The sequence below is a fragment of the Drosophila subpulchrella genome, chromosome 3L (genome assembly GCF_014743375.2).
Source record: "Drosophila subpulchrella strain 33 F10 #4 breed RU33 chromosome 3L, RU_Dsub_v1.1 Primary Assembly, whole genome shotgun sequence".
Classification (NCBI taxonomy): Eukaryota; Metazoa; Arthropoda; class Insecta; order Diptera; family Drosophilidae; genus Drosophila; species Drosophila subpulchrella.
In genome coordinates, this window is record NC_050612.1 from 14,382,471 (window position 1) to 14,404,522 (window position 22,052).

At 44.4% G+C, this 22,052-nt stretch overlaps 3 protein-coding genes across 23 annotated transcripts in view; 1 reads left to right on the top strand and 2 right to left on the bottom strand.

The window, feature by feature from the left end:
- Positions 1–292: 292 nt before the first annotated feature.
- Positions 293–8,986, bottom strand: LOC119555716 (ubiquitin carboxyl-terminal hydrolase 47). 5 transcript variants are annotated; one of them, XM_037867398.1, is made up of 10 exons: positions 8,727–8,984; positions 5,432–5,660; positions 3,724–5,369; positions 3,272–3,659; positions 2,297–3,214; positions 1,269–2,237; positions 1,075–1,201; positions 926–996; positions 737–870; positions 293–683 (listed from the first exon to the last, which is right to left on the bottom strand). In XM_037867398.1, exons 2-10 carry the CDS (start codon positions 5,618–5,620, stop codon positions 473–475), a joined length of 4,653 nt encoding a protein of 1,550 aa, XP_037723326.1. In that variant the 5' UTR covers positions 5,621–5,660; positions 8,727–8,984; the 3' UTR covers positions 293–472. The 5 variants fall into 5 exon arrangements, with proteins under 5 accessions (XP_037723326.1, XP_037723327.1, XP_037723328.1 ...); XM_037867399.1 differs by lacking the exon at positions 8,727–8,984 and adding an exon at positions 7,651–7,788; XM_037867400.1 differs by lacking the exon at positions 8,727–8,984 and having other exon boundaries at positions 5,432–5,734.
- Positions 8,987–9,704: 718 nt separating this feature from the next.
- Positions 9,705–11,674, top strand: LOC119554451 (dnaJ protein homolog 1). Its single transcript, XM_037865363.1, has 2 exons — positions 9,705–9,990; positions 10,246–11,674. The coding sequence occupies exon 2, from the start codon at positions 10,254–10,256 to the stop codon at positions 11,313–11,315; it is 1,062 nt and encodes a 353-aa protein (XP_037721291.1). The 5' UTR covers positions 9,705–9,990; positions 10,246–10,253; the 3' UTR covers positions 11,316–11,674.
- A 643-nt stretch (positions 11,675–12,317) lies between these two features.
- The window catches only part of LOC119555572, a 91,201-nt gene continuing 81,466 nt past the window's right edge, over positions 12,318–22,052 (bottom strand). For 9 of the 17 annotated variants that reach the window (XM_037867027.1, XM_037867025.1, XM_037867026.1 and 6 more), the window contains one exon: positions 15,151–21,803. In XM_037867027.1, the coding sequence (XP_037722955.1) occupies positions 19,844–21,803 (1,960 nt within the window). In that variant the 3' untranslated portion in view covers positions 15,151–19,843. Of the gene's footprint in view, positions 21,804–22,052 lie in introns of all 17 variants that reach the window. The other 8 variants (XM_037867036.1, XM_037867035.1, XM_037867038.1 and 5 more) reach the window with 2 other exon arrangements.

Below are 22,052 nucleotides of genomic sequence, written 5' to 3' on the forward strand. Positions count from 1 at the left end.
TTGTGTTTATTTTATAGTTTTAATTTAGTTTTGATGTTCACATTCACATTATACAATTTGTAATTTAGATTTCTTGCATGTATAGTTTTAATTTTACAGTCTCATCTTTGAACTCTTGTATTACGAAAGTTGCAAGAATAACTTCGTTATGGTAAACGTCGCTTAGTGCCGTGCCTGCCACCCCAGCCGTCGATCCCAGATCTATTCCAATCCAGTCGCCAGTCGGATGCTAAAGACTCTGGCCCAGCCCGCCGACCTTTTCCCCTTGCGTCAAACAAAATAAACAACAGAACAAAATACGCAATTGCTGCGGGTAAAGTACAGAAAACACGACCAGCAGTTGCAGCCGATAAAGATACTTGGCCGTTGATTAAAACAGGATCTGGGATTTAATGGTCTGCCGTCGCTTACATACATGGTTTGGTGTACTTGTTTTTTGGGTCGCGACTCTTCTTTTTAACTCGCGGCCAGACTAATTATTCACATGCACGTCCATCGGTGCCGATGCGGTCACGTTGCTCGACTTCTCCGGCGAGTCCAGGTAGATCTTCAAAGCGCGTTCCCGTCGCTGCGAGTATCGGGTGGTGGAGACGCAGCCCACCCGATCCAGGCGAGCCTTCTCCCTGGCGTTCATCTGCCGCCGCTCATCCAGCGACAGCTCACGCGCAGGTACGGTCCTATCTCTGTTGCGGACAATGGTTAATACAGGCTTTACACATCCAACTTTCAAACTTACTTGTATAGGTAGATGTTGCCCGTCTGTGTGGAGTTCAGTGGATATTTGTCCAGACTGGCCGGCACAGAGTACCAACTGCTGGACTCGTTGACGCTTAAAGCTGATATGCTTGTGCAGGGGAAGTTGCTGTTAATCTGCCGGGAAAGTGATGTTGGTTTGGATCGAGATGTACTAAAGAGTTTAACGTACCTTCATATAGCTCAGTTTGTCTACTGTGATGTTGCAGATCTGTGATAATGAACGTCTGATTTCGCTGTCCTCTGTAAAAGACATGATTTTAGTTCGCATATATAATTAATAATGATCTTTGATTTCCTAGTTATTGTTGATCAACTTACGGTCCAAGGTGATTTCTTGGAACTTTCCAAACTCCAGTTTAGCTGGACACCAGCGCCTAACAAATATAGTCAGAGAATCGTCCTTGGGTTGCGGATTCACCCCTTCATCGCACTCCTGCACAATAAACTGCAAAGGTATAAAGGACACACCAAGTTAAGTTCTCGTTTTTAGCCAAATTTCCGGATAAACCCACTTCTGCCGCGATGGAGGAGCGCATGTCGCAGTAGAGCGTTTCATCGTTGGCCAGGATCTTGATGGGAATACGTCCTCCCTTCAACCAGATGCGGCAGTTCTCCACGGTGAGCGTGGCATACTTGGCGTCCATGCGGTGCAGCTTGGCCACGAGATCTTGTTTGGCCTGCTCCGCTGTAGTGTTGGCGTTGTAGACCCACTCGCAGACGCAGGGCAGCTTGGACGTTTCGTTGTCAATGTCCGCAAGTCGCAGAAAGTAAATCTTGGCCTTAAACTCGTCCGGCTCCAGATTCTTGCCCAATTCCACCGTCAGTGTTTCGCCCTCGGTGAAAAGAATTATCGAGTTGTTCTGGTTGCTAGAGTTGTTTTCGTGCTTGCTCTGCAGCTTGAAGTAGGCGCTGGGCACTTGGATTAACTGCTCGATGTGGCGTTTGAATGCACCCATGCGCATGTGCGCGCCCACCAGCAGTTTGTAGGCACGCGTGGGTCTTCGCAGCTGAGCCTCCTCGTCGGATTGATGGCTTGAACTGGAACTGGTGCCTACGACATCCACGCACTCGACCTTTGTGGCATAGAAGAAGTGATTGGTGCTGCTGGGCAGGAGCAGGGGATCCACCACATCGGCCGCCGCATAACTGCCGTTTCCATTGCAGTAGGCATGAACGCGCATCATGGCATCGTGTGAGGCTGCTTCGTCCTCGGGGCTAGACAGTTGCGGCGAATGACTGGTGGAACTGACTTGACTGTCGCCACCACCGCGATGTGCCAGGTTCTCCGTCTCCACTAGAGTGCGGTCTCCGTCGCTCAGGCTACTGTCCTCCGAGTTGGACTCATGGCCGTGACTGGGTGGGGCCAGCGGCTCCAGCACATCCCGTTTGTAGCGCCTCCAATCACAATCATTGCCGGAGGACTCGTGACCTTGTGCTGCGCCATTCATCATGGCGGCATCCACCACATCACCGCTGGCCGACTGCAAACAATGCAGAAAATTAAAATCAGCTAACAACTTAGTGAACCCTCAGAACCTACCTCGACTGACTCTACGCTGGGCACGCCCAACATCTCAAGGCTGGCGGCATCCGTGTTGGGGACGTTCAAGTAGAAGTATGTGATGGATTTGAACTGGGTGTTGGCCAAGTTTTGAAGATGCTGCAGCGCCTCGGGCGACGGATGGGGATCGTAGGCGACGAAAGCTTTCGGCACCGTGCCGCGCACCGTGGCGAGTAGGAACTGCTGCTCGTTAACACGTAAACGGAGGGCGATGGAGCGGCGAAGACCTTCGCTGGCTTCCCGCTCCCGCGCTGCTGAGTAAACCAGGAAGGGACCGTCCATCGCCATGCTCGATAGATCTACCTTAAACACATACCATGTCAAGCCGTCCGGGGGGTATGTCTCAAACTGCTGGCCCTCAGCCCGGTATTCTAAAAGGAAGTCCAGACTGTAGTTCATCGAGGCGCGCAACTCGGTGAGGGTTGGATCTGTGCAGTTCTCCAAGGACTGGATAATCGTCTCCATTGTGGAGTTGTAAGCCACTAAGCGACAACGCGAAAGCGGCGCAAACTGCTCCACATTTAGCATTTCGTAGGCCGACATCAGCACCAGGTTGATGTCGAAACTCTGCGACACATACACCCGGGTAATCTTCATCTTCTTCAAGGAGGGATTATAGAAATAGACGCGCGGCTTGTACAAATCAGGCAGAGCCAAGTCCGTAACCGTGATGTGCCTGCCAAGGCGAGTCACGCGAGTCTCATCCTCCGAGTGCAGCTTCGGCAGCAGTGTTTTTATGTGCTCAGGAAAGTCGGCCACTTTGGCGAGCTGTTCGTTCCGCTTGGCGTCCACCTGCCGGTACATCAACATATACGCGTTGGTGCTGGAGGTGTAGGCACTGGAGTAGTAACTGCCATTGGGTCCGCCAAACGAACGCTGGATATCCTCTTGGGTGATCTGCGGATAGAGGGTCGTGAATTTATGAATATCATAAATGAGAGTTAGGAAACCTACACTTGACACATTCTGATCGTTAAAGCAGAACCACTCGTTGTTGTCGAAATCCTTAATATAGGCGTAGTAGTGGCCACCGGAAGCGCTGCCCGAATGGATCATGATGGCAAACAGTTCGTACAAATAGGGACCAGCTCCCTGCTTGGCGCTCTTGCTCGTGCTGCTGCTCATGTCAATGCCCTCGTCCTCGTCGTTCAAGTCATTCTCGTGCTGACTGGAGCTCGCAGTGGTCACCACGCCGCTGCTCAGGTTGTCGTCCTCCATGGCCGAACCACTGTCCGCTGTGCTGCAGTCGTCCACAGTGCCGTTTAGCTGTGGGGTTGGCTCGCCGCTATTACCGCTCCGGTTGATGAACGTGTTCAGATTGAGCGTCTGAGGAAAAGTCACCCTTAGGCACAGGAAGACGGGATGTTGTTAAATAATGTAATATTATAGAGACCACGGCGACTCACCTGTCGTTTAACTTGATGCGGTGCATAGTCTGATAGTCGAAGTCAAAGCGCTTCAGGTGCAGCGTGAGGATGTAGGGGAAGGACTTAAAATGCAGCCCCTTGTGGGCGTCGCACTTCTTTTTGCACTTCTCGCACAGATACTGGTTGTTTCCATCGAGCGTCTCTGGTTGGACGAAGGCGCGGAGAGCCTCCTCGATGCTGCCGTAGGCGGAGCTGCTTCCAAAGGGACGCACCGGTAGCGGGATGTCGAGGAAGGTATCCTCGCGAGTCTTCTCCGTATTGCACTCCAGACACTTTACGTAATCGTTCATCTTGCCCTCGTACAAATTGGAGATGAGATTTGCCTGCTTGGTGTTCTTGAACTTGTGCTCCAGGGCGTCGAACATTACTCGGCACAGTTCCTGGATGTCATGCTGCTGCCAGGCCTCAGTCGAGTCCCAACCAAAGCTGCGGGTTAGGTCTGTGGTTTCAACCGCCGCCTTGGGCGACGTCTGCAAGTTGAGGAACAGTTTCTGCAGTTGGTAAGGTATGTTTTTTGCCTCGTTGTCGTTGTCGAACTCCCAGCGATACAGAGCATTCCTGAACTCGGGCGTCATAAACAGTGCCTGCAGCAAGCTGTTTAGGTAGCAGGTCATGGCTTGGTTCACCAAACCAACGTGACCTCTGGGTCCACCGTTTGTCTGTCGTGCCTCTGGCTCGGTTTCCGTGGTGGCCGAGGGCACAAAGTCGGAAGCCGTGGTGTTGATTCTCTGCCATGCTGGCATCTCGTCGCCGCCATACTTACGCCGATAGAAGTTCGACAGAGCCGGATAAGAACCATCGTCCGGTTGAATTGTAGATGGATCCACCACTCCGGTCACACCCTCGATGTCCGAGTCCCCAGTCGGAGCTCCAAAATCGTAGCCCGGACCCATCATAGTTGGACTGGCAGATGCGCCCAACGCGAGGTCGTCATCTGACAACTGCTCGGCATCCGAGATGAACAAATCTGAAGGACCATCGTCCACCGGTGAGATAAGATTTCTACCTTGTGGATACAGTTGGAGTTGCTCAGAGAGTTGTTGCTTGCTCAGCATGTCAATCGGTTCGCAATCCAGCTCTTTAATGGGTGATGACGGCTGGAGTGGACTCAGCAACTCTAGGTTGGGTTTTGAAGAGACTTTTGCCGTTTTCTTGGCGACGGGACTCTCCGGGGTAATGACTTTGGAGCTTGTCTCCGTAGACATCTCGGAACTTTCTTCCGGGCTAGCCTTAGGAGCTTCGTCTGAAACGGTCTTGGGACTATTTTCTTCTGTAGTCGGGATCTTGGAACTCTTTTCTGGAGTAGAATCCGAACTGACGTTGGACTTGGAATCGTCACTTGTTGTTTTTGTCTTGCTTGGAGAGGAGGATCCAGAAGCCGGTTTTTTCTTGGTCTTCTCCCCAACCACGCGTTTCTTCTTTTCGCCGGTGGCTGGACTTTTGGACTTTTCTCCGTCTGACTTTATAACCTTTTTGACAATGACTTTTTTGATTGGCAACTCAAAGCGTTTGGTTACGTCGCCATCCCAACTGCCGGCGGGCAGCAGGATCAAGTGGTTCTTTAGCTGACGCTCAAAACCAGCCACATCGAAAAACAGCTGGGATTCCAGGGCATTCAAATTGACCTGAACAAGAGGGGTTTCCATTAGTGCTCTATAAGAACTGCAAAATAGATAGTAATCCTTACCAGATCCTTGTTTTCGTGTGGTTGCAACAGAAGCTCGAATTTCCCATAGGGAAACTGGGTGCCGATTAGGTCGATCACACGCTTCACCGTGAAGTGGGAGCGGACCACCACGTTGATCTTCTTCTGCTCCGAGCCGGGCGTCTGGTCAAAGACCGAGACGGTGCACTGCTCGCTCTCCTTATCCGTCATATCCTGGCTGCGGAGTGTTCTGTTGATGGTGTGGAAAATCCTACGGATGGAGTGAAAGTGAAACGTTGAGCTTTACTCATGAATTTTGTTTGTGTTGTTGTCCTATTCTATAATAGTAAATCAATGGTGGTGTCATGACACCTTTGACATATCCAGCGTGGCCAAGTTGCTGGTCATGACGAAGCTTCTTTCGGCCCGTAGTAAATAAGGAAGAGCTGGCCAGCCCCAAATTACTGCGAAATCTTCTTGTTTTCGACCTCATTCGCGAATAAAGCGGCAGAAACCAAGAAGAATCCGTCCCGCCTCCCTAGCCTCCGATATTGACGTGCTCCGGGTACGGTTTTCGCGCCTTATTTGTACGGGCCAGCGCCAGTTGCCGTCTATATATACACATATAGCACGTACACCCAATCGAGCATCGACTGCCCCCCCCGAAATCGACGTCGTGACTAACGCGCAGCGGAATTTCGTAAACAACCGACCATCAGTTGGCTCCGGAGGATGCTACGAAATTATTATTCGCCTCCATTTGAATGCATAAATTGCAGTACAAATGTCGCTCCATGTTGGCTGGGATTCTTTGTGAGTCCCTGCTCGACTTTGTAACGGAAGTGGTGGCGATTATACGGCCGAATATCTGGCGTCTCCAATCCGGCAGTGCGCAAATGGCAAGTGGGCGGGCCACAATCCATGTATAATACTTCTTTGGGAATAAGCGAAAAACTGAGAACTGTTCTAGAAACTTGACAGATTTAAGGAAAGCAGATGCTCAATTTGGAGATAATTAATTTTGATATATTTGTGAAGATTAGATCTAGCAGAGAGGATTCAAATTCTACCGATTTCATACTTAGAAATATTACCTTGTAATATTTAATAATTTAACGTAATTCGAATTCAATTCGATTTCTAGTTCTATTTATATAAAAACGTAGGTTTATTTCAGCTTGGCGATGATTTAATTGCTTTGCATTTCATTAATAGATTTTTGTAAATCAAAGATATTTATAATCATCACAGATGCCTGTCAATTTATTCTAAAATTAATTTCTTTGAATGTATATTTTGGCATTAATTTTTAGAGACTTCAATTGCTCAGCATTTAATTGAGTGTCGCAAGCAATTGCGGCTGGGGTATTCGCAATGTTTTTCCAATTTGCTGCCCCGAAATAACCACAAAACCGACAGCCAGCCAAGATATTTTGGGTCTCCTCCGAATGGAGGATGCACATCCACGATGCGATGTGAATGCGCTGCAGTTGCCGTTCAAACACATGTTGGATGGTCCAAACACAACCCATGGTGCCCGGCAAGGGAGCAAGCGAGATGGGGATTCAAAAATGCTAATACACGTCGGCCAGCAGAAATCAAAATAAGAAACCCGTGCTGCTAAAAATAAAAACAGGCGGCGACAACGACACATCGGAGCGGTCGGAAAAAGCACACCAAACTCGAGAAAAAAAGGCGAGAGGAGCAAGATATTGGGCAGCTTTGGGAGAGTTTTGAATACGCGTATATCTGGCTATTTGTAAATGCGAAGGTTTTCAGAGATTCAGAGAAGCACACAGACTCGTCGGATATATGTCTATCCATCACAATGGTGTGGCACTTTCAACACATTGGCCCCCCCACTCAATATTTACATGATGACGATGATCTTTCGGCCAATGTTTGTGTTGGTTGGGTATTACAGAAACCGATATCGCGAGTTATCTATGCCATATAGACCAGCCAAGGGGACGGAAGGGGAAGCAACCTCATTCTCGCATATATTTGTGCTATTTTTGAAATATTTCGGTACTGCGAAATCTATGTGCTCTACGAAAACCAAGAGATGTCTGAGATATGACTGCTGGCTGCCGGAAATCGCAGGATTCCTGGTCATATAATGCATTTTCGAGTACAACATCTCCATTACGAAATGGTTTCTATTCTTAGAGCCCGTACAACTTCAGTTGGAGCTTCCAATGTTGTGTGAATAAGTGTGTATATATCCGTGCTATATATGCAACAATTTCAGTCTGTTTTACCGTCTGATATGAGTGTGCCGAAATCTTTCCGAATTAGAAAACCGCGCCGTCAACGCACGACATAGTTCACGCGTGTACTGGCCGATTGAGATACCGATTCTGATTTCGATTCCGAAGATATACCGCCCGATGGGGCGCCCGATCTTTCGCGAATGGTCGCCCAGCTGAGTGCGCTACGTTCTCGGCTACTTGGGGGAAGCACCAAAATAATGTTAGCTTTAGTTTGAAAAGGCGACAATTTTGAGAGTAATTTTGACTTGTAACTTTCCCTTTTTTAATAGAGTTCCTATATTTTTGGGGTGCCATAAGAAATACCGATTAAAATTTGATGAGTAATTATTGTATCGGTGCTCTAACATGTTTATCCAAAGAATTGGTTTATCATTTAGTTTGTTAAGGTACAATGGAGACACTACAATTGATTGGCATAAAATCCGTACTCTGATAATAATCAAGCTAAATGCTAATTACTATTTTCAATGACGAATTGCAGCTGATAACGATTATCGCCGGACAAAGCAGTGGGTGGGTAGTTCCCTGGGGGAACTTGAAGGCCCGAGAACCCAGGCGGATTACTCAATGAATATAGGCGATGTGTTTGGGTTTATAGCGAAAGTGCTATTAATGTCTGTACGGGCTCTCTTTTCGATTGGCCAGCTCTCTATTTGCGGGAATGAATGACTATTTTTGTGGGGCCGTCGTCGTTGCAATTGCTGCAGATGAGACATCCTTTAAGTAGGCGCCATGCCAAGGGATATTTGGCAAAAGGGGTAAGGGGTTAAGGGTCACAGGCTGCCTCCTTCGTTTGCGCAACAACTCGGGGGGCGGTGGTCCGTGGGCGGGGCGGGGCGATCGGTCAAGGCTCAAACTGTGGGACGTGACACGCATATGGGCCGTGTCGTGTTGTTGGCCCGGGTTTGCCCCAAAAAGTGGCCCCCAATGGTTGTCCTTCGGGCTGGCAAATTAGTCCTTAGCGAGGCGCGTCCATATGTCGCAAAAAAATTCGAGGGGCGCCTTGTTTTCTTCTCTCTCAGTGCGACTGTGTGTGCGTGTGTGTGTACCTCCATCTCACTCACCTGTGTGTGTGTGTGAAAATACTGCGGTATACTGTTGTTTGTGTGCGTGGGTGTGGGTTGCGGGTGGAAATGCGAATGTTTTCCCGGTGATCCTTCTTCTCCGATCCTAATCCTGTACTGCGGCTATGCTCCTGCGCCTGGCTTCCACTCGGTGCACTTTAAATCCGCTCAAAACGAGGCTCGACGGGACATTTTTACAAATGTTTTTTGTTGTTCCGCTGCGGCTGTTTTGCAGAGTTTCTCGTGGACTGTTGCTCGCTGAAAGCAAAACGCCAACCACATTGACCTACTGGAATGGATTTTGGGACTTATGTCGTACGGTCACACTGGCAGCTCATAAATGCGTTATTTTTTAACCTTTTTTTTTTTCTTGGTATTTATATATTTAATGAAGTTAATTAATAATTACCAACAAATAATAATGCTATAGTAATCTTTACTATTCTTTATTGATTAACAGTAAGTATAAATTACGTAGTTACTAAATTGTTAAGTTTAACATAATATAACTTATGAATTTAATAAATTGGTTTTATTAAAAACATATTGCTGTTTAAGATTGTCACATATATTATTCTTAATTTCATTGGAACTCACATGTTAAAAAATAAACAATCTGAAAAATTATAAATTTATTTCTACTTTTAATATTTAGAGTTAAAATAACATATGCATAGCATATGCACATATGAAAATTAAACATTCATAAGAACAAAACTTAGGCAAATGTACCTTCAAGAGTTCGTTATAATCAAAATGAAGTACATTTACCTAGTTTCAGACTATCTAAAAATAAAGCCCTTATTTTTCCGCTAGAACTAGCTATAACTAGCTAAACCTAGCTACAGCCCGCCAGACCTAGGCGAGCATCTCCAACTCTCTCTACCTATCGCCAATCGGCATTCGCACACTTTCGAGATGCAACCCTAAAAGACGAGAAACATCGAGAAATTTCGACGCAGACGAAAAAAGTCTATAAAACGGCGCGTTCGGGCGACAAGCGCTCATTATCAAACAAAATTTCGTAGAGAAAAGAGAACGTGGAAGAAAATAGGGTGTGTTTTAGTGCGCAAGCCACATTCAGTGGAGAAAGAAAACGAAAAGAACAATTGAATCAATTGCGAAAGCAACGTCATAAATATTTCAAGAGCATCGCCCCGTGAAACTATATATAAATTGGACTATAGAAAACAAGCAAACTACAGCCAGCATTGCATCTGCACATTGGAATTGATATACATACGGACTTTTAGTGATATTTAAGGTGAGTTAGCATTAGCATTTTGTCGGGGGCCTACACATGTGGGCCTTGTGTGGGCAGGGAGCATCGATCTGATCAGCCTCTGACACCCGGGCATCGGAACCGCTCGGCATTCGCGGACTGCGACTACGTCACTCGCATGACAACACGGCAGTTGCACAACTGGTGCTTCTAGCAATTTCCACCACACACCACACGCCCGCCCAGCAGGCAATCAGTTTTCATTCTAATCTAAAGCGTTTCCCTCTACAATTTCAGCTGTGAAAATGGCCAAGGACTTTTACAAGATTCTGGGCATCGACCGCAAGGCCTCAGACGATGAGATCAAGAAGGCATATCGCAAACTGGCCCTGAAATACCATCCCGACAAGAACAAGAGTCCCCAGGCGGAGGAGCGCTTCAAGGAAATCGCCGAGGCCTACGAGGTTCTTTCGGACAAGAAGAAGCGCGACATCTTCGACAAGTATGGAGAGGATGGCCTGAAGGGCGGACAGCCCGGTCCGGATGGCCAGGGCCAGCCAGGTGCCTACAGCTACCAGTTCCATGGAGATCCAAGGGCCACCTTTGCCCAGTTCTTCGGCTCGTCGGATCCGTTTGGCGTCTTCTTTGGCGGCGGCGACAATATGTTTGGCGGTGGCCAAGGAGGAAATACCAACGAGATCTTCATGAACATCGGCGGCGAGGATATGTTCGGAGGCGGCGGCTTCGCTGCTAATCCAATGGCCGGAGCCTTCCGGTCGCAGTCCTTCAATGCCCAGGCTCCCAGTCGTAAGCGCCAGCAGCAACAGGACCCGCCCATTGAGCATGATCTGTATGTGACCCTGGAGGAAGTGGACAAGGGCTGCACCAAGAAGATGAAGATCTCACGCATGGCCACGGGCAACGCTGGGCCGTACAAAGAGGAGAAGGTGCTGAGCATCACCGTGAAGCCGGGCTGGAAAGCTGGGACCAAAATCACCTTCCCCAAGGAAGGCGACGCGGCGCCCAACAAGATACCGGCGGACATCATCTTCATCATACGCGACAAGCCACATTCGCAGTTCAAACGTGAGGGGATCGATCTGAAGTACACAGCCCAGGTCAGTCTGAAACAGGCCCTATGTGGAGCGCCAGTGAGTGTGCCTACGCTGCAGGGCGATAGGATTCAGGTCAACACCGCCAACGAGATCATCAAGCCCACGACCACGCGGAGAATTGGTGGACGTGGTCTGCCCGTGCCCAAGGAACCCTCGCGGCGCGGCGATCTGATTGTATCCTTCGACATCAAGTTCCCCGACACACTGCCGCCCAGCCTGCGGAACCAATTGGCAGAGCTGCTGCCCAACTAGGCGGGCGGAGGTGCCAGCCACACACTACTGTTATCACTTTTAGTTAAGGCCTATATTTAGTTAAACGTACGTACTCGTAAGACACCTAAGAAACCTTACCAATTGTAGCCCGAAGCTAGTGAGTGTGCCAAGCGAACAGCTGTAGATATTGGCCGAGGATGCAGACGCTAGATAAGATAGGGAAGAGAACACACAGAGAACCCGTTTTGTGTTGGAGACTGATCGACTATAACTATTATACCCTGGTACACGCCAATTCCATAATTCGTTTTGTTTACCGCCGCCTCGGTGGTGCTTAACATCTTATATTTATTTGTCCCAAGATAAGAAATAAAAAAGGTATTATAAATTGAAAGTAACTGACGACTTTTAAAGCGAGGCACATCTTCGGCATTCCAATTCCAACACGGGGAGGTTACAACAGCTTAAAAAACACTTGTAGTTTTATATGCAGTAGAACATAGTACGTTTTAGTACCAATTTTATTATGTTAAACAATAAAATAATTTATAGAAATGTGAAGTGTTATTTCTGGGACAGTGGGTTAAACTAATGATGGGGATATGCTTGTCTTGATAATGCACGTGGTGCAAGAGCATGCAAAATCTAAAAAACCTGAAATTATGATATTTATAAACAATTCAAACCAAATTTTGCGCGCCTAATGCCTTAAAATTTTACATTACACTTACATATCTGCTGAAAAGGCGCCACCTGGCGTGTAATAAACCATGTAAGACACGGAACATTTTTATAGGATCTGGCAGCACTGACGGTTTTTTTTGAATGTCAGGAAAAGCTTTTGGAAATAAAATGTGAATTTTGAATATTAAAGGATAGGGCTAAAAAACCAGGCCAAGTTACCAATATTTCCTGCAATTTTGAACTAATTAATTAATAATTTTATGAGAAACCTCCCTTTTGGATCTGAAACCCCAAGAAATTAAGTAATAAAACAAGAATTTTGTTTTCTTTTTAAATTTCACATTTTATTTTCTTTTGTTTTCACTTCAAAAGGATTTCGTAATTTAATCATTTGTCACACATTTTCACTATCCTTATGTTGAGTGTTAAGTTGCATTTGCAATTGTATAATCATTGTGTATTTCATTTTTTTTTACTGTTGCATATTTTGTTTTTCTTGTTCTCAAAAAGTATTAACATCCATTGTATGTTCTTTTTTATACTTTTGTTGTTCTTGTTGCAGCTGCTAATTAGGTTTTGCAATAAAAATTTAATTTTAATGTTTGTTTCTTGCTGTTGTCCATTGTTAATGGGCTACACTTGTTTCCAATGCTGCTGCAGTTTGCTATTGATTTTCGCTTCGAATTTAGACTTCGTGTGGCTGACTTATAAATTGTATTTAATATGCAATTTTTACCCTCGTGTATCCTGCTGCCTGGCGCTTGCCAAAAGGAAAGTGTGATGAGAGATATAACTAACAATACAATGCGCTCAAACAAATCAAATATCCGATAACAATTTGTTAAAAGAGATTCCAGTGCGTTGTGTGCACGTGAACTTAATTAAATGAGTACTTTGTTTGGCTCGCAAACATTCGTATAATAGTGACTATGTATATATATTTAATAAAAATGCTTTAAAAATAGTCAAATGCGTACAAAAAGTTTCACGCCACCGTTCATTCGCCATCAAATGAGTTTCATAATTTAACTATTTCATTTCGCTAAAGTCTTCCAACTGACTGGTTGAGTTTTGGTTTTACATTATTAATTATTATTATTTACGCTGCCCTTGTCAAACTTATACAAACTGTAAAAATTATGTTAAAATGTTGTGATTTGGTATTTGGTAAATTTCTCCTTGTTTTGTCCCGTGTTTGATTAGCTTTCACCTTCGACGATGAAGATCTATCGTTAGACTGTTGTATACATTTAGAATTTCTATTTACTTCCTCACTTCCTATAGCTTTCTATGGTCTGCAGTTTCAATTATTATTTTCTTTTTATTTTCTTCTCATCGTTTAATTAAAGTTTACTTTTGTATATTTAATTCAATTTGATTGGAAACCTAAAAAATGTTTTGATTATGTTTCGATTTGTTGCTACATGGTTCAATGGGTTTTTGGGTTAAAAAATGAATGAGTTATCCTGTGAATGGGTGTGAACAATGCCTGCAAGTACACTGAAAAAAAAAACCATTGACAATCGCCACTCGCACGAACAGTGTACGGCCGGAAGAAAAAACAAACGTTCAGCAATTGGGGATTTCATTGTTCCTGAATCGAATTAACATCCAAGCTGCATTCACAACCAATTAATTATTATTTCCCATTTGGTAGAATTTTCATTGTATTCGACTATATATTTTCATCTTTTTGCTAAAAATTCGTCCTACAAAAATTGAAAACCATAGGGTATCGAGACGTAGGGAAATCAAGAGTATACTTTATAATTGAGTTCTCGAAAATTGTGCCTTTGTCTATGGGATTCTGGGCTGGGGACTGGTTTCCTTTGTTTAACTATAACTCTGTTGTCGTCGTTTCTCGATTTTTAAAGTGTTCAAAGTGAAGTTCTTAATTATTATTGTAATTCTGCTAGAAGGTGTCGTCTTTTTTTGGTTTGTGTTGGTTTTCTTTACGCTTATATATTTTCTTTTAGTTTTCTCTTGCATAGTATTATAATTTATTTTAATGTTTGCCCGCTTAAACGTGTTGAGTTTGCTTTGCTTTGTGTTAATTTTTGTATTTTGTTTCTTGTATTTTGCTGATTGGATTCTTTGTGGCGGCTCGCAGCCCAATTTAATTGCATGGAATCATTTTGCATCATTATTATTTCCTTTTTTTAGTTTACCATTTAACATTTTGACTAAATTTTTGCTATTTTTCGTTTATGTGTATGTGGAATTTGTTTGGTATCTTTATGTATTTTTTCAGTGTACTTCCTACGAACTAAACATTTTCATTGCTGATTTCATTTTAATTTTCTTATAACGATTACGGGTGTGTTGATTTGCTTCAGTGTGTGTGTGTGTGGCTTAATTGGCTAAAATGTTTTTCATTTAACCCTTTTTGGTTTTCTTACTTTGCATTTGACTTTGCTTTGTTTGTTTTTTTTTTGTTGCAATTCTCTGGGGTTTTTTGGTTTTGTGTTTTACCTTTATAATTTAAATTCTCTAAGCCTAAATACAATGGTTGCAATTTGTTTACGGGTTTCCCTCCTCATCGCTTTGACAGCTTCGTCATCGTCTTCTCCTCAATAAATGTATTTAAATCGAAATTTACTTTCAAGTCTTTTCAGCGACAAATGCATTTGAATTTGTTCTCGTATTTCTTAATCTTGTTTAATCTTTTTCCTTAGTTCATATTAAATCTGCTCAAAATCCTTCGCTTTAATTATGCTTTTATTATATGTTTTGCACTTTAAATACAATCAATATAAATCAAAGTCTTCTCTTGGTTTTAATTTATGTTTTTTTTTCTTAGTTTTTCTTTTTTTTCTTTCTAAAAAGGATGTCTTGTATCCCTTTTGTGGTGCTGCTCTCGTTTAAAAACGCAAACGTAAAAATGACAAAAAACTCTTCGATGTTTTATCCATTTAAAAAAGGGAGAGGAAACAAACCGATGCCAAGCATTCTTCAAAAGCCAACCACATCCATTCAATGCATCTTCATTTCGCAGCGTTGAGCTTGAAAAATGCTTTTGGGTTCGCTTCTCCCGCTTTTGAACTTTGAACTGTTGCCTCTGCTTTTTGCTTTCTGCTGTCTGCTGTCTGCTTACTGCTTTTGCTTTGCTTTTAGCTGTTTCTGTTGCTGTTGCCTTACACTTGATTAGTTAAAATTGAGAAATCGAACAGAGGAATTGAAGTTGTGGGTTAAGAGTTCTTATGCTTGCTTAGCTTGATACTAAATGTTTTGCTTTGCTTTTTCTGATTTAATTTTTCACATCGTCTTTGCGGGTTGTTGACTGTGGATCTGTGCCTAAATTTATCATGTCTCGTGGTTTCCACACCGGGGACCCTACAATAAATGAAAGAAAAGAAAAGATACAATGGAAACCATATATGAAAAAATATGAAATATTTTCGTTTTGGTTTTGCAGAACTTAATTTGTAGTTTCGGTTTTATTTCTTTTTTTTGTTAATATTTTTTTCGGATAGAAAATATAGATTTAGAGAGCGAAAGAGTTAGAAAGAGCAAGTGGGGCGGAGCGTAGCATCTCCATTTTGGTTATATACAATTGTGTCGAACAGATTTTCATAAGTAAATTGTGGCCAATTGGGATTCGTTTAGTCAAAAAAGCATGCAAGCAAAGTGCCCAAAATGCGAGGCACTTTGGGCTCCTTTGTCGGTTAAAAAATATAAGCAAAACTAATTATTGTTTAATGTAATGAGCACTACTTCAAGCGGGATTTTCGGCTACTTGATATAGTTTTGGGGAGTCTGGGGGGTTGTGGGTAGTGGGAGTGATTAAACGCTAATTTAACAACTAATATTGGTGATTAGGGGCTAGGATAGAGAGTTGTGTTGGCTAAAATGTTGACATCGCTTGGTTCATTTTGCTAGTTAACAGATGGTTTAGCCTTTTTTGTTACTCTGGTAAGACTTGGCAATTTTCAAATTTCTGATCAAAAGTTTTGCATTTATGCCAACATTTTCCGTTCTACCTCTTCGGTTTCCCGTGTGTGTGTCTTGATAAAAGGGCTCCAATTTGGTATACAAAATGAAAGAGAGAAATTTATGTACATATATATATATATATATGGGGGAGTGGGTGGAAACGGGGGGTTTATAATTTGAAAAATTGTGGTGGTGGAGTGAGTGGTGAAATTGAAATTGTTTCGCATTTCAGTTAACCCACTTGCTAATTTCGAAATTAGTTTTCCAAATGCAAAAGTCAAAGAGCGTGATTCAAAAACGATGGATAAAGTTGTGCATAGATGAGAGTTTCATACAATTCAGTTCAAATTTAATTTTTATTTGGTTATGGCACACAAAAAGTTGTACGGAAAACAGAAAATTAAATTTCTGAAAAATAATTGCGTTTCAATGTGTGAAAAAATGCCGAATAAATTCTGGATTCCGGATTCTGGGGGTGATGGGGAGTGGCTGGTTGATTTGAGTTGTGGGGCACGTGTGTGTAACCATAAGACATATATAGTTAGATAAATATATATAGATCGATTATAATGGACTTGGCATTAGCATTGCTCGCCCTCGGTTGGCCTGGCATTCAGCAGTACAAGATTTGGCTTTAGATCTTCGGCACACTCTGTCATTTTGTCGTGATATTGATTGAGAAAATGCAAAACGTTCAAACTGAAGGGGAAAACTTGCAAAGTTCGATCGATGTTGATTTGAATTTCGGGTTTCATTTAAGGTTATTTGTTAGTTGTTTGTTAATCAAGCGATGCCAACTAATAATATCAAGTGTTTGTAACAGACACAACAGATACACAGATACGCTATAAAGAGATACACACAAATGCATCGAATGGGCGGGAAATAATACCTAATAAACTTAACATGCCTAAGGTAACTCCAACTCCGACTCTGACCTGAGACTTACGACTATATATATCTAACTGAATTCAACATTATTCGAGTTAATTTTTCATGTGATTTTGGGATTTTAGTTATCTTTGAGATAATTGTGTGTATTCTGTGTAGACAAAATGAAATATCACCCGTAAAATTGTTTAATTACTAATTTTCAATTCAAGTACTCATCTCCGACAACAAGCCTCGTTTGCCTAATTACAAATGAATATTGCACTTACCTGCTAAGCAACTACTAAACAAATTTAAATGCATAACTAATCGAGGGGAGGTGGAGGTGTTTTTCGAGAGGTTTTCGAGAGGGGATGGGCCAGGAAATCGGTGCATAAACTCTATGGGGCCCATTGGTTCCCCTTTCCCGTCGCTGTCCATTGATATTTGATTATTTGTGTTTGTATTTTATTTTTTAAGTGTTTACCTGTTTACTTTTATCTCATATGCCATTTCGTTAATTGCATTTCAATTGCTCTGGCTCGCTGTTGGCTTAGTTAGTTCAATTTAGTTCGCAGTTATGTGTATGCTTTAGTTTTAGGTTTAGTTTAGTTTTTACGCATTTGATTTTTAGGTTTGCAGTTAGTTTGTTGATTTTTCGATTATTTGTTTAATGGATTGCTGTGTTTGACCGTGTGTGGGTGTGTGCACACACAGGGATTACCGGTTAAATTTGATATTTGTTTTAGCTTTACTGTTAAATGTTACTCTTAAATGTTCGGTGTCTGCGGCCTCCGCTTATCTCTATTTAGTTTGCCTTTATTTTCGTATATTTTACTGGGTTTCCAAGAGCTACCCATTTTTCGTTTAACATTTATGCTGTATATGCTGCTGTATATATGTCGTATTTACGATGTATATATTTTGATTTTTTGAGAATGTATCTTATCTGCATTTTGATTTTGCTGCTGTGAAGCCCAGTGTAAACTGTAAACTGTAAACGTTCTTGAAGCTTAAACTTATTTATTTTGACTATGATTTCCTTTGGTTTGGTTTTTTTATTTATTCTGCTTTGAATTCTCGTTACAACAACCTGAAATTTGTTTGACCTTAAACTTTTTCTATATATATATGTATTTAGTCGAGAGTTTTGCGGTTCGGGCCAGGGAATCGAATGGGAATTCCCGACCCTCGCCTCGAAAAGGTAGGGTGATTATACATACAGATATACCTAGGTGTACATACATATAATACGATTACCCATTACTGAACATTGAGGTACGACTTACGATTATCATTCTCTGAATACATCCCCGTTTTGATTTGTATCCCTTTTATTGTATTTTAGTTTTCTGCTGATTTAATTGGAATGTGAAACGGAAATGGTGGAAAACCCATGCGGAAAATGTTTCGTTTGATTTGCCCATCGACTTGTATATGCATGTATATTTGTTTATATCTATAAAAAACCTATAAAAATCATACAAAAAACCATATGCATATATGCAAATTATTTGTCACAACATTATTGGTACGTACACACCGATGCCCGTTAGCACAAACGTGCAAATTGGCAAAATTTTCTAACTAACTAATGTTTGCTTGTTTTTTGTTTTCTTTTTTTTTTAGATTTTCATTTTGCTAGTTTTCTTTTTGTCCTTTATGTAAATAATCCCCATATCAATAGGTATACTCTTGTTAGGTATATGTTATGTTAACCCCTGGAATGTTGGCACTCGACCCAAAGCCCAGCTCAGTTGCAGATCCATTTCGCCAGATGGGTAATTAAAAATTTTTGATTTCATTTGCGGAAACGACACAGTTTTCCACCCCGCTTTTCCGCTTTCTCTGCCCCCCTCTGCTAATAGTTAGTTAGCGACTTTTCCCGAACTTTTTACCTGTCTGTATGTCTGTGTAAGTCCGTGTGTGAGTGTGTGTGTTTGAAGTGCATATATGTATGTAGTAGTTTTCCTTCTTATATTTTTTTTCCTATCTGCTCCTGACTGTCTTCATTTTCCCATCTATGTTTCAAGTTGAGTTTGCCATTTGTTTGTCTGCCTGTCTCTTAGTAGTTTACTTGAGTGCGAGTATGAATTTCAACTTTAGTTTTAGTTGCTGCTACTGCTGCTGCTGCTGCTGCTGCTCTTTTCTGTTGTTTGCCCTCGTAATTACGGCACTTGAGTATTGTGTGTGCAACGCGGCGTATACGTAATATTTCTACTTGCCACCCGAGGCGAGCGGAACTTCCGCCATTTTGTTTGTTAGCGTGTGGGTGTGAGTGTGAGTGTGAGTGTAAGTGTAAGTATGGGTGAGTGTGTAAATCACGGCGAAATGTTCGCGCTCAACTCGGCTGCAACTTAAATAATTAACTGGAAAACGGTGGCACACACCCATTATGCAACCTTTTCCACCCGGGATTAGTAACCCCATCCTTTGATTAGTTTTCGGTATGCACTACATATGCTGCGCTAAAAGAGCTAACTACGCTCAGGTTCGGTGACTTACGGCTAACACTTACACAACGAATACGAATACGAATACGGACACGGATACTGGGTTCTGGGTTCCTGGTATGGTAACATTTCAGCTATTTCTTCTATTTGTTAAGAGTGCCTTTCCTTAGTTCTTGTGAGTTTTTTTTTAGTAGATTGTATATAATGTTAGGCTAGGTCTTTTTGATTTCAATCCCTTGTGTTGGAAGTTCGTGTTCGGTTGTTGTTGTTGTTTTGATTACTTTCATTATAGTTTGCATTGTGAGTTTACGTATATCTGAGCTGAGTTCGGTTAAAATTAGTTTGTTGAGGCATTTCGGGTTGTTCGGCTGTTATCTTTGGTTTCAAAATAGTGGAGAGGTCTTTAGTGGAGAGGTCCTTTAGTGGAAGTTCCCTCGATAGATAGAGATCTGCTTAGACATGGATCTCGAAGTAGTCGTGACAGTCGACACAACCGCCGGGTGCCTCGGAGGAGCCCATCTCGGGCACAAATCCTATTCCCCCGGTGGCCGTGGGCTGGGCACTGACCACCACCATTCCACGGGGCGTCTTCTTCCGCGTGCGACTTTGCCGCACGCGGGACTTATGCTAGGAGGGTCTCTTCTGGTACAGACAGTCGATGCAAGTGGTGTACTCCGGTGCCGAGGAGCTGAGTTGATAGCCACCCTGCGGATCATGTTGGCACCCAGTCCCAGTGTATCCTCCCATTTCGGGGGCATAGCTGACATATTGCTGTTGCTGCTGCTGCTGCTGTTGTTGTTGGTGGTGCATCGGTGGCTGATGCAGTGGCTGTGGTGGATGCCTTGGCAGAGGATCATATATGGGTTGCGAGGAGAAGGTGTTCTCAGCGGACTGCGAGCGCAGTGGTCCTGAACTATAAACCACATAATTGCGTTCCGGGGAAACCCCATAGGTCCTGTGCCCATAGGAGCTACTGGTGGTGGTGCTGTCCCTAGAAGTAGATCGCTCTAGGGATTTGCTCAGCCTGCTCCTGCTACTGCTACCCCCACCACCATATCGTCCTGTGGGTGCGGCAGCCACATAGTGATCACTGCAAGTCTGGTTGTCATATACCGGATAGTATTGATAGGTTTCCTGGGCCCTTGGCCTGGTGCCCGTCTCGAAGCTTCCATGAGCGGACATGCTCCGCTTCCGGCTGCCATGGGGCACATCCAGATTGTGATCCGATTCACCGTGGCTATCGAAGCTACTGCGAGGTGAGTGTCGCAGGCAGGAACTGCCCGTCATTCCCCTGTCCGGCGACAGGTGATCCATACTGCCCCTGGGCGATATTCTTGGCGAAAGAGTCTCCACGCTGCACACATGCGAGGGTCCGCCCTTTTTGAGGCAACTCCTGTCGGGACTCTTCGACTTGGCCGGACTGGAAGGTGGCTTCAGGATACCAGGAGCCGGTCCACTGGGATGTTTTAGTATGCCTCCACCCTCGGAGGAGCGACGAGGACTGGGTGTCCTGCGACCACCGGACAGGCGATCCTGCGAGTTGTCCCTTGAGGAGCAGACACTAAGTCGCTTGCCCTGATCACTCAAACTAGTGCGAGGTGACTTGATCTTGATGATCCTCACTGGAGACGATCCCTGGGACTTGCAGCGATCCGGGGAGATGTATATCTGCCTCCTGCCACCCTTTACCTTGGTGGAAGCTGGTCGCTCCGGGGACTTGGCCTTGAAGATCTTGTCCACCTTCTTGTCGATCACCACAATGTGCGAGGCCAGCGAACTGGAGGTGGGCTCCTCCTCCGTTTCGTCACCAGATCGCTCCGATGGACCCGTGGTGGTGCCAGTGCTGTCCGATTCAGTGGCTGGCCGGGAAGGCGACTCGATGTCCACCACCACAGTTTGCTGCGTGTTCTCCACTATGGTTTGTGGTTCTGGCGAGAGACTAGAGTCATTCTGCTGCTGATCACCGGGATCCTCGGTGAGGTCCTGCGGATCGAAGGCCTTCTCGCGCAGACTCTCCATGTAGGCCACAATGTCGCAGGTGCCATCGGCTAGGTTCTCCTGCTCCAGATCGCTCAGATGCTTGTCCATAAACCGGGCTGTGGCGTCCGTTTCGGTCGGGTTTCGGTCTCGGTCACGTCGCTGTTTATGCCCCAAATCCCTGGCCTGGCCCGCCGGATACTGGTGGACGACGGCCACCTGCTGGGAGGCGGCCAGCCGTTCCGCCTCGCTCTCGAAGATCTCGATCACCTCGATATCCTGTTTGGGCGACTGTCGCGGCGACTGACGCGGCGACTGGCGGGGAGATGGATGCAGGGTGTGGGTGTGGGACTGGAAGTGGGTTTGGGACTGTGTCTGATTCTCTCGGGGATCGGAGACGAACAAGCTACCACTACTGCCTAGACTTAGATTAAAGGAGGCCGCCACCTGGGCGGCATGCGCCTCCGACTCCGACTCGAGCTCCGACTCATCCGGGCTGGGCTTACCTAGGTCCTTCATCAGCACCGGCTGGTAACTGGCCGGCGGATGCGACGATTGTATGAGGCGCGCCTGGCTGCCGGTGCTGCCCACCGAGAGCGTCGATGTGGTGCTGTCGAGATGCGGTTACGGATTTCACGATTCGGATGTCAAGTTGCGGGACGAGCAGTAGAGAAAGGGATAAAGTCACAGGGTCAAGCAATAGTCAAGCTTACTTCGCGGACCTATAGAACCCGGCTGGACATCTCCTGACTGACTGGATTAAATTCAATATTTATCTGTACTCCATTATACATATGCATAATTCAATTGACAACCAATTAGTCCTGAAAATCATTCATGGCAGTCGTATTGTATAGCT

Excerpts from the sequence above, each read along its gene's own strand:
- LOC119555716 (XM_037867398.1), bottom strand. The coding sequence starts at position 5,620 with ATGACGGATAAGGAGAGCGAGCAGTGCACCGTCTCGGTCTTTGACCAG. Across the intron at positions 997-1,074 it reads CCAAGAAATCACCTTGGACC|AGGACAGCGAAATCAGACGT; the intron begins GTAAGTTGATCA and ends TGTCTTTTACAG. Across the intron at positions 871-925 it reads ACAAACTGAGCTATATGAAG|ATTAACAGCAACTTCCCCTG; the intron begins GTACGTTAAACT and ends CTTTCCCGGCAG.
- LOC119554451 (XM_037865363.1), top strand. The coding sequence starts at position 10,254 with ATGGCCAAGGACTTTTACAAGATTCTGGGCATCGACCGCAAGGCCTCA.